At 40.2% G+C, this 16,317-nt stretch overlaps 1 protein-coding gene across 1 annotated transcript in view; it reads left to right on the top strand.

Moving 5' to 3' along the window:
* The window catches only part of CFAP61 (cilia and flagella associated protein 61), a 98,867-nt gene that overhangs the window by 743 nt on the left and 81,807 nt on the right, over positions 1-16,317 (top strand). The window contains exons 2-7 of the mRNA XM_086744366.1: positions 267-417; positions 3,003-3,079; positions 4,042-4,109; positions 6,461-6,587; positions 11,798-11,930; positions 13,904-14,057. Of these exons, the coding sequence (XP_086600492.1) occupies positions 267-417; positions 3,003-3,079; positions 4,042-4,109; positions 6,461-6,587; positions 11,798-11,930; positions 13,904-14,057 (710 nt within the window). The remainder of the gene's footprint in view (positions 1-266; positions 418-3,002; positions 3,080-4,041; positions 4,110-6,460; positions 6,588-11,797; positions 11,931-13,903; positions 14,058-16,317) is intronic.

The raw sequence follows: 16,317 nt of genomic DNA, 5'->3' as shown, positions 1-16,317 counted from the left end.
GAGCATTTAAGTCTTGCATATTAAACTCATAGTAATTGAGGGTGTGAAAAATCATATAAATCGTTATCAGGTTAGAATACACTAAATATTTGGAACTGAAGCAATAACATCAAGTTAGGATGTGGGCAATGAAGTTTTATTGAGGCTTGATCCTGTGAGAATTTTGGACGTGGTTGATTTTGCTATTCTAACAGGCTGAATTAACAGTCAGTCACTTTTCTTTGTGCATCTTCTTCAACTTCTGCAAAACTGAATTGTTTTCACAGAGAAAAATCAAATCTTGCTTTGACACTCTGCAATGAGATGAATGAGATTATAGCCCATGCTGTCTTTCTGGACTATCCAAATTGGAATATCACTGATCAGTCTGATTGGGAATCATTCTTACATGAAAACTATGTTGACAATAAATGCACTGTAAGTAAGTTCTGTGATTTTTAGTTGAGTTTTCATTTAAGGCTCAGGTGTGAAAAATATGCATAGGCATCTAAAATCTATTTTAGGTAGTTTTGAGGCACTCAGGCTGACGAAGGTGATTATCAGGTGCTCAGAAGTTCATGAGTACCTGTGCTTTAGCCATGAGAGTAACTCAAGGTAACTGTAAGGATGGCAGTTAGGGGATGCAAGTCCTTTCTTTGCCAGACATGTGCAGAACGTGTCTGATGCATTGTGCTAGCACTGAGAGCGGTGTGAATCATAGCTGTCACCAATATTTTTAATTCAAAAACCTGTCCAGCTCTGGTGTTATCTAACAGAACGTTTACCTGGGAGGTGGGGTCCTTGCTCTAAGGTCCTTCTCACCGTAAGGGAACTGGAATCCTCATTTCTCACCTTTTGGAATAAAGTTTTGCCGTTTTACAGAACTGAACACAAATTTAATGCAAATAAGGCACTTAACAGTGGGTAGAGGACCATGCCGACATGAGCGTCTTGGTTCTGGAGTAAGCTTGTTTGGTGCTGGTGTGGAGATTGCTGCGCTGTGTTCTGTGTGGTGAATGTTTTCATACAGACTCCTCAGTCAAGTTTATGAATTACTCTTAGGAATTATGGACTAGAAATAGGCACTTAGAAGTTCAGGATTCAAATACTGCCCATCATTCAGTACAGCTAGGAACTACATCTTGGGATTGTTGAGAAAAGATGGAAAATGTTCATCACAAACACTCAAAAGCTAGGCAGCACATGACAGAATTAGGTATTGGCAGTACTGAAATTATCACTAGGCAGTTTGTTCATCGGTTTGCCAATGTTCTGGGTGATGTTAAGCAACGGCTTGCAGAAAAACTGACAAACACAGCAATCGTGTTTGAAAATGCTGTGTGCCGTTAAAAGAAACAAAATTATTACAGCCAAAGGGAGTACAGAAAAAAAAACCATGTAATTTTCTTGTAATCTGTTTTCTTTGTCAGTTGAACGGTACTTTGTGTACAGGCATATTGCAGGCACAACCACTTCATTCACTGTGCAGCTGCAGCTGCGCCTGTTGGGTTATGCTCTGCCGTCAGTTCTACAAGCTCTTCCTCAGGCAGCCTGCTTGACAATATCTCTTGCAGCAAAGCCGCGGCTGACTTCAAAATGCAGGGGCATACAAAGAGAAAAGGCAAAAAAAAAAACCAAACCAAAAAACCCAGCTTGAGCGTGTTAGGAATTACTGCTTATAAGCATGAGTGAAAGGTACTTTGGGCATAGAGAAGGAGCAGAAGAACTCTTTTTCTAGACCAGAGACTATTTTCTAAAATATGTACCGAAGATTCTGTTTTGCTTCTGCACTGACAAAACAACTGAACCTGTTCTGGGTTACGACTCGATGAGAGATTGTTGGTTAACGGCAGGTTAAATCCATGCAGATGTGCTTTAGAAAACTGAGATGTTCTGAAAATAGGATTTCTTAAAAGTCTAGTTGACAAATCTTTTTTTTTCTAGAGCACAGAAATTATAAGATAGCTTAAAGGTTTAAATGTGGAATTGACTTAAGCAGAATTTAATTAGTGAAAGATGCTTTACAGGATTGCCTGGTTGCCATCACTATTCAGAAACAGTTACAGGGCAGATCTTGCCTCCTGGGCCTCCTCTTGGAGCTCAAGAACAAAACATTCTTTTTTTTTTTTCCTTCTTCCTTTTTCTTTTGCATTTAAGAACCAAACACACAAGAAAGAAAAATCTGATTCTGATTTTTAGAAGTGGCTTTTGATGTTTATTCATCACAATAGCCTGTTGTTTCTGTGCTGGTCCATATAATGCAACTTCTACTAAAATAATTCTTGCCTTAAAGTTGCCGAAATTTATTGGTGACTCTAGCCATGACATTTTAGTTGAATATTAAACTATTCAGAAGACATCAAGTTTTCCCACTTAAAATATTTTCTATAGAAATAGTTCATCTACAAGTAGACATTCATTGACTCAGCAGCTGAAATTAATACGCAAGAGAAAACAGCTGAATTAATACCAGCACAAGGGTTTATGATAAAGATGTCTGCCCTGTTTCTGCCTGGACATTTAAATGTGTCTAATGATGTAAGCTTAAGACTTTGTAATTTTTCTTCTTTTAGAAAAAAAAGCCACTTTAGGAGTATCAGAACTATGTGAGCTTTTGGGGTTTTTTTTAAACCTAGAAAGAATGTCTTTATCAGCCAAATGTTAAATTAAATGCTGTTAAGATTTAGTTGTTAATTTTTGTGGCTAAATTTAAATGTAGTTAGTCTTGAATTAATACTGTCAAATATGAAATGATGTATGTATATTGCAGTTAAACAATAGTAAGCTTGAGTATAAATCAAAAATACTACAGAAACACAAATCATGCACAGAAGCACAATGAAAAAAAAAGTCCTTTAATCATTAACTTCAAAGTATGTGTGGATAAAGCTACTTATATATGTGAAGCTAGTCATTTTGAGTGCAGCTCATATCTATTGGAAATAAATGTGCATATTGATGCTTGAGTTAACCTAATAAATACTGGCTACATGGTGTTTCGATTTTCATTCCTTATTTTGTAGCCTTTGAACACGTTGTTCATGCATCTTTTTGTGGCAAAAGAAGAATATGCAGCTGGATGTTCCCAAGAAATTGTTAGGTGAGTTCATATGTAACATTCTGTAGTAAAGCATGTGCACTCTCCTACCATCATTTGGAGAGGCTATGGAATTTTAAAATGCCTTAAGGTGATAACTGGATCAAAACCAAGTATCTCTCTAAACCATCTCGGAAGGTAATAAAGCATAGCCTTGTATTAACCAAATGTGCACTGTTGGCCTTGAAACCAAGCTGTTAGTTCCAAGTATACTTCCCAAACAGTGCTAAGGTTTAGCTGTATCTTTGCTGTAATTTTCCACAGAAATGATACTGCAGTTCAAGGCAGATTGATTTTTCTTTTTTTTTTCCTAACTTTCCACTTGTAAAAATCAAAGCGTGTGACTAAGCAGGAAGCTTAAAAAGCTGCAGATGTTTCTGGAATACACTTGTTCCTGGGTAATTTATTGGTAGTTTGTTAGCTACACATTATATGGTAAGGCTGCAAACGATACAGTACCAACAGCCCAATTTATTACTGTGTTAGCTCAGTATCAAATATAACCGTTGCTGATGTTATTTGGTATAGTTCAGAATCTACTTACATAAACAGAGGGAATTGCACTTGGTGCTGTTGCTGTTGACTTTGCAGTTATTTTGTCATGTCAAGACAGCTCATCCAGATGCCAGGTCAGAGATCTGCCAGCAGAGATCTGACATCTTTAATTTTTTCACCACTGGGGAACTCATATGAAAAGGAGGATGGCTGAAATCTAAAGATTAGGAAAATAAGAAAGAGATAAGGTAGGAAAAAAAAGAAAACAAACCCCACAGTAAAAAAATGCTGAGATTAATTTCACGTGATTTTATTTGTCATAAATAAAATGTTTTGATTTTGAGCCATGTGGACTCATGAAGGAACATTAGAGACATTGGAGGAAAAAAATTATATATTAAAAGATTAGCTGCTGTATCTGATTGATGAGTGTAATGTTGAAAGACTGAATACAGTTGTTATTTGTCCAGGAGAGCTTTTATCACTGTACCAGAACTGCAGTTCATACTTCTCTTCATACCAGCTGATGAGAATTTAGGTAAGAATATAAAACTATTTTGTTCTTAAAATAATGAGAACAATCTCAAATCTCAGTTATAATTAATATGCACTGTGTTGGTTGTGGTGGCCTTTTTGTGGTGATTTTTTTTTTTTTCAATATTTAGAACAGTTATTTTCTAAAGATGCAGAAAAACACAATCTTAAGGTATCCTCTCACGGACATACCTTGTAAAAGAGGTTTATATGGTTACGTGTTCACTCCAGCAGTGCATTCAGCAGCCTTCCATTTCCTGCAGTTCTTAAATTTGCCAGAAACAGACAAGCCTTCAAACAGGAATAAACATCTCAGAAACAAATTCCTACAAGTTTTCTGATGATTTCTAGCTGAACGGAGTCAATACATGTCGTGGTTTTGTTAGTGAGGGGGGGCCTAAGGTGGCAGCTTCTGTAGGAAACTGCTAGAAGTCGCTCCCCTTTGTTCAGTGAACTCGGCTGGGCCTAGGGCGGACCTGCTGCTGGCCAAGGCCGAGCCGATTGGTAGCAGAATGTCCCGTGATAACGCCTCTGCGATAACGTATTTAAGAAGGGGAAAACAGAGAAAAAAAAAAAGAGAGAAGAGAAGATGTGAAGAAGCTGAGTGCGGGCAGAGGGGGAGAGGGGGAGGCGCAGGCCTCATGGGCCTTGCAGGCCTCACCCTCTGGCCTCCCGCCGGGCAGCCGACTGGGCCCGACTCAGTCCAGCCCTGCTGCAAGAAGTGGAAAGGAGATGAGAAGTGAATGAGATGTAAAAAGGATCCTGAGAGACATCTACCAGCCTGTTGTGAGGAACGGCTGCAGACGCCAAGGTCAGTTCAGAAGGAGGGGGAGGAGTAATGCGGCTCCTGGCCAAGATTCCCCTGCAGCCTGTGGTGACGACCATGGTGGAGCAGGTTGTCCCCCTGCAGCCCATGGAGGTCCACGGAGGAGCAGAGATCCACCTGCAGCCCGGGGAGGACCCCATGCCGGAGCAGGTGGAGGCCTGAAAGCGGCTGTGGCCCATGGAGGGCCCGCTGGGACAGCTGTTCTGGAGAGACTGCACCCGTGGAAGAGATGACCCACGCCGGAGCAGTTTCACGAAGGACTGTGGCCCGTGGGAGGGACCCCACGATGGAGCAGGGGAGGAATGTGAGGAGTTCTTCCCCCGACCGTGAAGCAGTGGCATGAAACAACGTATGATGAACTGACTGCAACTCCCATTCCCTCTTCCCACCCCGTGCCGCTCGGGGGGGGGAAGGTAGTAGAGATAATGTTAAGCTTGGGAAGAGGGAGGGGTGGAGGGAGGTTATCTTGTTCTCTGTCTCATTATCCTGCTGTTTGTAGTAATAAATGAATAGTTTTCCCCAAGAGGAGTCTGTTTTGCCCGTGATGGTAACTTTAAGGATTTCTCCCTGTCCTTATCTCAAACCTCGAGCCATTTTTCTTATATTTTCTCTCCCTGTTCTCTCAGAGGGTGGGGGGAGTGAGAGAGAGACTGCGTAGTCTGGTCCTGATCGGGGCTGAACTACGATAATACATTGAAATGAGTGCTTGTACTTTGAGAGACAATGACTAACAGGACACTGTTCATACATGCCAGCCATGCATCGTGACCATACGTCAGAACCAGTCACGTCCGGTACCTTCTCTTATTTAGTCAAGGAAAAGGGGGAAAGGATATTTTGGCAAGGGTCAGAAGGGGTACTGGAGACATGGAAGGAAACTAGGATAACTTCTTTTAGAGCAGAGGTACAAAGATGGAGAATGCACATCCTAATCAGAGAATAGCACCTGACTTGGAATTGCAGTACTGAAATCAGACTAATAAGCCAAGCATCTACTTAATGACTGATAATTTTTTTTTTTTCTTGGAGGTTTCCTTGAAGTGAACTGGAATCTCTTCTGATATGCCATTTTCTAGAGATCTTGGTTCCAAGTCACATTTAAAAACCCTCTAGTGGTGTGTCAACTACAGAAAACAGTACCTGAATAAAGCCTTTTGTCAAACCTACCCTAGCAACAAATGTCAGCTTTCCTTCAGCATCACAAGTTCTGACAGAGAGATTCCCCAGTGCCATATAATATTGGGTTTAAGACTAGTATCTCTATGGTGATTTGATCCTACCAGTTTCTGACTGCTTTGGACCTTATTCAGGTTTAGGGTGCTGGATTAATTAACAAATAAATCCAGTAACAATTATTTCACGTGTATGCTACTGTCATTTCAGCTTCATTGCTTAACTTAAAAGACTTGGAGCATTATGCCATCTGTGGTTTAAGTTCAAAACTCCATTTTCCTCAGTTTTGCTGATAATGTAAAAGCTTACATAAGGAAGTTTCTCTGTTGCTCCTAACAGATTTGTGTCATCCGCAGAGCCAGAGATAGAAGATGTCTTTGAAAAGATGACAGCTGCTCCAGGTTCAGTAGCAGATGCAGACTTTACCTTGTTTGTGTGCCCCAGGCACTGGTATCACCCACAGCTGTATATTCGCAAAGCAAGGTAACGCAGTTTCTCCATTCTGTGAGCAGATCTGTCCGGGTTGATGTTGAAGAATTTTCTTTTTTGGTTTACAGCACTGGTACCTTAGTTAAACTGCTATGATTTTTCCTTGATAACCTAATTGAGTAGTTCTATGATTATGCTGGTTTTTTTTCTAGAAAGAATGTGTTATTTATTGGTGATGTTTGTTCTGTGAATCTGCTGGCTGAATTGCATCACTGCATATTTTAGTGAGTGCATGTAGTTACCAGGTCTCTAGGAGCATCTTGCAGCTTATTTTTAATTTTCTCCTGTTATATCATATTCTGACCAGTTGAGCAATGTCTGAATAGGAAGGCCTGTTATCTAAAAGAATTAAATAAGAGCAGAGAATGCCTTGTTCTTTCATCTTTTGTACAGGTTTTTTCTGTGTAAGCACTTCATACGTTTGCTGTGTTTCAGTGGAGCAGGCCTCCTCAGTGTTGCTGAGAGAGCTTTAGAAAATAATAGGGTAATGCTTTTTTCCTTCCATCATGTCATCTGTTTCTGTGATGCAGTTTGGAGCAAAAACATTGCTCATGCAATGTGCCTTTAATGCAGCTTTGCTCTTGTTTTGGAATGCAAGTAATAAATGTAATTTTAAAAGTTAGACTCTGAATTTTTTTTTTCTTTTTTTTTTTTTTTTTTTTTTTTTTTTTCCACTTGACTACCTGCAGTGTACACCAGGCAGAGATGCAGGTTTCTCTAGCAGCCTTGTCTGTTGAAGTCTACCTGTATATTGACTATTACCACTCTGGTTTTGCTGGCCTTTGAATTCTGCTCCTATGCTAAATCACAGCTTTCCGTGCACGTGCCAGCATTGTGTACAGGAAATGAGCAGTGCGGGGTTTCTGACCCAGTGGAGCCTTATGCTTTTCTGTGTAGATTGCTGGACCATATACGCTGTCGTTGCTGTGTAGATGCTTCCCTAGCATGGTTGAAATGTAACTACAGTCTATTACATTTTGGTTCACTTGTTTTCCTCTTCACAGTGGGAAGAGTGCGTGTAGGGTAATGTTTTATGAGGTAGTAATGTTATTTGATTCTGATTCACTCTGGAGTTGCTTTTGTTTGTTCTAAATGTAAGCGTTGCTATGCGGTTATGTAGCAGAATTATGATTAAATTAGAATTTCTGATCCTTGTAGTGGAAACTGAAGTTTCGGGACATGCACACCCCTAGGACACTGTACGGTATGATACTGATGCGTGTGTGGCTCCGTACGGATCAGTGCTAACAGATGGTAGTGCCACCTGAGGCATATCTCTGCCTGGTAAATCTACACCCGGTTGGTTATGGGTTAACTCACACTGACACCTGGGGCTGGATTCTGGCAGAACTCTGTCTCTGAGACGTTTTACACATAGTTAATTTTACCAGATAGGCCTGAAACAAATCTGCAGATCATGCTCTTTATCCTATAGTTTTAGTCAATGTTTGCAATATCCTGTCACTTGACTTGCAAGCATTTTAAGAAAAAGGACTGAGGCTTAAACTTGACCACTCCACAGCATCCTGCTGTAGGTCTGGTTATTTCAATATGCTGCAAAATTATTTGCATACTAACTTGGCCTACAATTGTTATGCTTTTGATGAATATTTCCTTTGAGTTGTCTACCATCTATCAGCATATGAATGACTCTTAATACTGAGAAGTTATCAGTAGGTGAATTAATTTCTCAGGACTTAAAATTTTTCCATATGTCTTGATTCCAACTGCTATGTTTGGTTCTTATTTAATTGGAATCCTATTCTTTGTTTCGATGGCCGTTGGATATTAGCAGTAGAAATATTTTCGACACAACTGGAAATGTCACATAGGCCATACCAATATTCCACATAAGACATACCATCTTGCCTGGGATTTCTGTAGTTTGTTATGAGTAATAAAAATTATTTACTTTGGTTTTTTGTTTTTTTCTTTATAATTAAAAAACTAACCAGGAAACAGTTTTTTTTTTCTCTTAAATGACACAGTATCTAGTGATAGAAAGTTAGTACTTTAATACCATCTGAGTAAGCTAAGTTATGTTTGCAGTAGATGCTTTGCCTTTCCTTTCCCTCTGTGTTCACCTTTGTAGTTCCCTGGCATCCATAGTAACACTCGTGGAGCCTTTCGAGACTAATCTATGAAAGTTGTCCCCAGCCACCTGCCTAGCAACATGTTCTGGGTCAATGATAGGAGATTAGGGTAATCTCTGTTCCCTCTTCCCTTGCTTATGGGAGGGGAGGGGGGAAGGCGCTGTAAACTGATACTTTGCTTAACCATTAATTTTGAAGTTATTCTTCATCTGACCTTTATGATGTGAAATAAATCTGCAGTGTGCCAGAACACAGTCCACTTAAGTTTTTATATTTAGTTTTCTTGCTGATATCGTTAGATCCTGTCATTCTTGGATTTGTACCATATACGTAAGAGTTCACACTTTTGCAGCTTTGTGGAATGCCTCTTTTGTGTTTGTTCTCACAGCCTAGGAGTTATGTGGCATTTTTATATTAAAAATCTATTGTGTTTTGTTTTGTTTTTTGTTTTTTTTTTTTTTTTAGACTATGGTGCTAGGATTGCAGAAATCAAAAATAGTTCTCTTCCTGCAGTTTCTAGTGTTCAGGGAGATGAAGGGGCTTATGTGGAGCCCCATTGACTATCCCGAGGTCAGGCTCTCTCCATACCACGCGCCGGCTGCAGTGTCCTGTTGTGTTTTACAGAGCAGAACGCTGTAAGGGACCTGGAGCCATCAGCACAACATTCCATTTGGAGATGGTGTGTGTATTTACCTACCGCAGGGAAACAACAGGGTTCAGCTGGAGTACGGTCTCATTCCTTTACTCCTAAATTAGTTTGGTTGGTTTGAGGTTTCACCAGACATCAATTTGCTATACTAACTACTTGTGTTGAAGTAGTGAGGTTCTGATAATAAAAAAAACCTTACTGTGTTTTTTTTCCCTTGAGGTAGTGCATGTCATGAAAAGGAAGACTGCTGTTTTAGTTTGAGATGTAAAGGATGTTAATTGCTATACACTTTTACAGAGTTTCTTGGAAGTTCTTGGATGTTCTTGCAACTTTTTAGTTGCATCTTTTGAATTAATTCTATAGACAAGTAATTGATGCTTGTGTAATATTTTCAGTACTTTTCCCCTTTGGAAGTAACTTATTACAATGAAGATTCTCACTTAAACTGTGAAAAAGAATGAAGAGGTGTGGGGCTTGGCAATTTGGCACCCCTGGCAGCTGTTTTCAGTTTCGAGTGGTGGGCAGTCATGATATTGATCTCTACGAGTTTCTCAAGATGGCTTTCTTAACTTAAAAATCAGAAACAGGTTTTTTTTGGCCCAGTTGTGTTGACTGAAAGGCTTCTTCCAAATCCAGAAACCTGTCAAGTGTGGAAATGAGAATCAGTTTATTTTGTTTTTCTGCATTACTGCATACGCAGAAGTGAGGTTTCCAAATTGCAGGTACAAGTATTTAGAAACAGGCCCTGGAGCGACAGGAACCCGAGGCCGAAGCGGCGTTTTCCTCAAACCGCGGGCGGCAGCAATGGCTGCCGAGGGCCGGGCGCGCGCGGGGAGGGCGGGAAGGCGCCGCCTTTGTCTGGCCGGGCGCTGCCGTTCCCGGCCCGCGGCCGCCAGGGTGCAGCAGAGACCGGGCGGCGGCGGGAGGGCCGCCCGCCCGCGGGGAGCGGGCTCGGGGCCGGCGGGCGGCTGCGTGTGGGCCGCCGGTCAGGGCGGAGAGGCCCCGGAGGGCCGTAGGACAGCGCCGGCTCGGAGCGCTGTAGGTGGCGTGAGCACAGCGAGGAGGGCGGGAGGCTCCCGAGGCCCTGGTCCCTCGCGGGTCGGTGTCCTCACCGTCCTGCTGCTGAGGGACGCGGCCGCTTCTCCAGGCAGAGACAGCGGCGGTGGTCTCTTTCTTGCTGTAAGCGTGAATATCTCCCTGTGTTTGATGAAGTGCATTGTTTACCCTTTATGATTTAATTCCTCGATGCTGTGGGGCTGGTGACAGCTGAGATAACCAAAAGCACGCTCAGCAGTGGTCTGCTTAGAGCCCTGAGGAGAGAGGGATTGCTTAACTCCGCAGCCCTCTAGTAAAGTCTTTGCCCATCACAGCCCCACTTTTCCACCACTCTTTTTGGCTGCAGAATTGTTGGTTGGACCACTTAATTCTTACATTTTTTCAGAAAGATGAAAAGGTTGCTTCATTTTCTTAGGGAAGGCAGTTCAGCGTTAGAGCTGCTTTGCCATCGGCCTGTATGCCATGGTCACCAACTGGTGAGTTCCTTCTCTGCATTAGTAAAAGCACTGAAATTTCTTGTTAAGATTTACATACATCCTGGTTAAGAATTGGCTTTTTTTTTTTTTAAACGTGGTTTAATGGGAAAGAGTCTCTCTTGTGTGTTTAGATAAAAATCCGTGCCGTATAGGGCCTGTATGAGTCTAACAGTGAAACTTGGGCTGACTAGAAATTGGCTCCGGCGACACGGAGAACAGGCTGCAGTAGTAGAGGCAGTTAAAGCCTTGTTGCAGCAGGTTCCCACCTATGCAGAAAGCCTTTCATGAGGCAAAGCGATAGAATAATTGCACTTTGGCCTTTGTATCTTTTTCAATGGTGGAGCATTAACTTGACTTTACAAAGGCATAATGGCTCGATTTCTGCCAGGTGACTCCCACACTGCTGTGTGTAATAACAGTAATCTAGCCAATACTCAGCACTGTTTCTCCCATACAGGCGCTATTTTCTTTTTTTTAAAAAAAAAAAGAACTGATTTTCTAAATTGCGCTGGTGTAGCTTTTTGAGATCTCTGCCAACTCTAACCAACTGATGATTGGGGTCACTGAATATAACTATTGTAAATGAGGCCTAAAGCTCAGGTTCACCTGGCCTGAGATGCCTTAGGCAAGAGAATTTTGAACTGGGCTGCCCTTGTGTTTTGTTAGGGAAAGAAAAGCATCACCGCTGGGCAATACGGATCTTAGGTAGGTTGTGCTGGCTTTTGGAAGTGGTTCTCTCTCTCCTTTGGTGCTGAGGCTCACTGCTTAGTGTGTGCTGGGGATGTGTTCTGGGTGAGATTATTTATTTGTAAGTGGAGGCCTTGGATCAGATATTTGTGATATTTGCCCATGTGCTAACAGAGTAGAACAGAAGTATTGGGATCTGTTAATGGCAGAGCTTTAGGACATGACTTAATGTCTTTTTTGTAGGTTGGAAGATTATGATGATCTCATGCCGATCTGGACACGTCAGAGTGAGACTCTGAAAGAAACCTATACTCAGTATTTCCTTGCTGATCTCATAGAATGTCAAGATGAAGAAAATCAGGCTGTTGTTTGTGAGGTCAGTCTGCTGTGAGCTCTAGTTTTGTCTAATTTAATATTAGTGATGTCACATGTGAGCGACAGCTCACACAGCAGCTCAGCGAATAAGAAGCTCGCTTTTGGTGGGTAGAATTCATGATCTGTACACAGTGCCCTCCACTATGTATTTTGTGTGTTTCTTTAGGAGTCATATCTCCTGTTAAGTAAATGGAGGAGCAATTCCCAGTAACTGTGTGGATTCTTTTCAGATAATTGGAACAAACCATCTTGAAGAAACCAGGTTGCTATTTTAGACATTTGCATTATAGATTGCTGGTTTTCATTCCTGGTGAAAATTAATATTGCTTGTGAAACCTCATAGGCAGTAACACTTTCACAGTTAAAAATGCTATAGATTTTTTTCCATCTTCTGGCTCTGGCAGTCAGATTTTTGCTGAATTGAAGACAGAAACTCAGGAATTAACTTCAATAAGAAAGCGGTGGTAATAGTTATCCTGCTGAAAATGCCTGTTGATATTTTCATGTGTTAGTAATTCTGCATGGTATTGTAAGTTGATAGGCAACATAACCTACTTAATTCCAGAAGTCTGCTTTCTAGAGCAAATGATTGTATAAAACCTTAACATGTAATCACTACCATTGGAAGCCAAATGGGAAGCAGTAAACCATTAGTGTAATAGCACATTACAAACGGCTATCTTTATAAATAAAACATTTCAACTGTGCATTCACAGCTCAATGTGATCCCGGCAAAAGGTGTTTCAGGCCCTCATAGTTTATACTTGCTGCTGCAGATTGGAAAGACACCTCCATGCGAACCAAGATAGATGCCAATTTTCCCTGCAGAGAATGAAGCTGGCAACCTATTTTTGCACATATGGTAGATGGATTGGTTAATCAGCCTCTGCTGAGCCTTGGGCCTGAAATTACATAGCAGCCAGACAACTGCGGCGACCCAGCTTTTGTTCGGTTACGCAAACAAGGCAAACAAACAATCACTTGTTGTTTGAGGGTGAAAAAAATTAAACTGTATATATTTTTATTTTTATTGGAGTGCTGATGGGCTGATAAAACAGCTATACAAATCCAGCCATTGAGTTTTCATTACATTTATAAAGGAGACTTTCATTTTGTGTATTAAGGAAAAAAAAAATTATTATGAGTTTCAGCAGAAAGACTTGTCTATCTTAAAGCCAAAAAACCTCCAGCATACCAATTCTTATTTTTCAGAGTGTATTTTTTTCTGAAGACTGCAACTTTCTGGAGACTTTCAGTAATAGTCAAACATACAGAGTAATGTGCCATTTCAGCACTGTGGGGATCTTTTCATACTTGCCAGGGCACTTATTTATTTTAAAGACTAGTTCTTAGATTTTTTTCAGAACTTCAAAATATTTACCACTTGTAATTGCTGCAAATAATACATACCATATACAGTATTAGATACTGTTTATATACTGTATAATTGCTTTCTTGAATTAATCATTTTCATAGGAAAATAAATAAACATTTCAGTTGGAGCACAATTTTATTTCCAAAGCAGTGTCTAGTAATTAGTCAACTCTTATGGCTACCTAAATCCAGATTCTACCTTAGCTGCACTTGAATTTAAAGAAAAATTGTACCTCTTTGGAGGTATATAGTTTAAAGATGTATGTTTTCTATTTACTGTAACAAGTGTTTTATTGAAACAGTAGGTCATTATTTAGTCCATATATATAAAATCCTAATGCTCTTGCGAGTCATAGCTAACAAAAGAATTGTAACATCTAATATAGAGGTTCTAGTGCACACATTACAAGGGAGGGAAAAAAAAAAAAGAGATCTTTAACTTTTGTTGAAATAGTTCCTTTATACTTTTCTATTATGCGCAGCCAGAGATAGAACACTATCTTCTATGTTTCAGCAATTTTTTTTGTTCAGTTTTTCAGTCCTGACTTAAAATAACATGCTCAACTTTTACATATGTGTGCCATTGCTTTTATATTTCAGGCTGATGACACTGCGGTAGGATTCATGAGCTTATGTTCTCAAGTAAATGTTACTTTGTTTCAAGAGTGTTTTGACTTGGGGCCTTTCCATGGACTCTGTAAACCGCATCCTGAAGATATTCTCAAAATGCCAGAGAAGCCACGCATTCAAGAAGGTATCTATAGTCTAACATGCTAGATAGGTTCAAGATGCAATTATTTCTAGCTTCTGAGTAGGTTTTGCAAAAGGCTGGAAGAGCATATAGGTTTACAGGCAAGAAAACACAAATCATTGTGTCTGTTTTGGAGATGGTTGCCTGATGTTTTTTAATTCAGGAGATAAATTTTGATAACCTTGGTCTCTGACTCAGAAGTGATTGTTGTTGGTGGGGAGCTAGTCTACACCAACTATGGGATAAACATAGGTTTCACGTTTTGGAAAGCTAAAGCATCAGGTATGTTTTCTATCAGTTAGCTGCAGTTGTGCTATTAATCAAAGATTTAATTCTGAAATCTGGTTCTAAAGTCTGGCAGTAGCTAAGCAGCTGGTTAACTGTGGCTATTATGTTGTCCCATTGACTTGTGCCATCTTATTTCTTTGTGGTCCAACTTTTGCTCTCTTTGTGTATTGTTTGCAGTCTTCTAGGTTACCGGGTTTGGGGAGATCAGGGACTGTCTCTTTACTCTATTTTTGTATCGGGCATGATACAACAAGGTGTTTATAAGCCACCTTACTGCAAATGATAAAATCCAGTAGCAGTAATATGTCACCTATTTGAAGAACAGAAGTGTTATGTAAATGATTTACAGTTGTCATCTATATTTTTCAGGGTTAAAGGGCTTTTTGTGCAGGATGGCAACATTTTGCTATCTACTAATTATTGGTAACAGAATTAAAAAAACACCATTAGGTTGTTACTTATCTGCTTGTCTGAACACAAAGCAGCAAGCAAAAAAGCAACTAGGGAGCTACAGAGCAGTCACCAGCTGCTATCTCAGTGCTGACAGTCATGGAACAGAAAAGGGAAAGAAAAAAAGTCTTAGAATTGCTCCTGTGGACTTCCTGTCCTCTGCAAAGAAGCGTCTTGCAAATAAGAGATGAAGGAACCCAGCTGTCTCCTCCTGTATCATTCTGTGCTCCTGGAGCTTCAGAAGTATTATGTCAAAATAGGTGACAGACATATGTGCAAATGTAAATGAGAGTGAGGGAGGAAGAAAGATCACTTACCGTAGTCTCTTCTGAAAACTAGCTGGGACACAGTCCTGGGCGGTCTGCTCTACGTGACCCTGCTTGAGCAGAGGGCTTGGACAAGATGACCTCCAGTGGTCCCTTCCAACCTTAACCAGTCTGTGACTGTTACCTGGTTCTGGTAGAACCCTTAGACACTTCTGGGTGCTTTCCTTGTCCAAGGACTGCAAGCTGTAGACTCATATTTTGTGGCAAATTCTGTGTTGCTGAGCCTTTTATCGAGTATGTGGTTATAGCAATACAAATGTTGCACATTTTTTAACATTTAGGAAATCTGAGACTTGTTCTAAATGTGAAAACTTAGCAAAATAACTGTTCCAGTCAGGTTCTTATATGACTCTTGTCAATCTATCGTCTGAATGTTTTTTCAGAAATTTATTAAGCAACATAGTTAGCAGTCTTACATGTTTATCTCTCTTCTTTTTCCTCTCCATTTAAAAACTGTGTTATTTTTGATGGTTGATATTAGTTTGCAGTCCTGTGGGTTTCCTTCAAGTCAGGTTTTCAAAAGTAGTAGTATCCCTCTATTTGGAATGTCAAAGGCTGCTCTGGGGAAAGACAAAATTGTTTGTAGACTTCTTCTGATAGCTTGAGCACAAATCATTGATGGTCTCAAAGACAGACACCTAGGAATGAACTTCACTGTCATGAGCTAAGAGCCGGACTCTGGTACTGTTCTTAGAGAGAAACAACCGCTAGAGATTTAATAGTAAAATTGGAGTTAGCTCATGGCTATACACTGCTGAGGAATATTAATTCTGTTGTCACTGAATAATAGTTAAAATTATTGTTGTAGCTTTGCACATTTTAGAATATAAACAATTATAACATTAAGAAGTGTTGGTTGTCCTGCAACATTATATGTTGCTGTTTATACCTGCGCAGTATGGCCAAAAAGAGAGATGAAACTAAAGGCTATGGTAGTTGAGTTTCAGAAAAAGGAAAAAAAAATAAAATGTGTACTGTTATTACTCTAGTATCTAATACCAGTTCAATAGGCATTAGCTTGTCACAAGTTGCAGGAGTTTATGATTTGTTGAAAATATATGCTTGCTATGATAGATATTTGGTAAACAGCTTTTCTTTTTACTGCTTCTTGTTACATATTTCACTTATGACTATAAACAAGAAGTCCACATTTTTCAAACAGTTTGAATGAAAAACCCTTTCCCTCTGAATGATTCGAG

This window comes from Chlamydotis macqueenii, chromosome 3 (assembly GCF_036417535.1).
Source record: "Chlamydotis macqueenii isolate bChlMac1 chromosome 3, bChlMac1.mat, whole genome shotgun sequence".
Lineage (NCBI taxonomy): Eukaryota > Metazoa > Chordata > Aves > Otidiformes > Otididae > Chlamydotis > Chlamydotis macqueenii.
The sequence above is the reverse complement of the archived record's forward strand: the minus strand, read 5'-3'. Positions and strand labels throughout refer to the sequence as shown.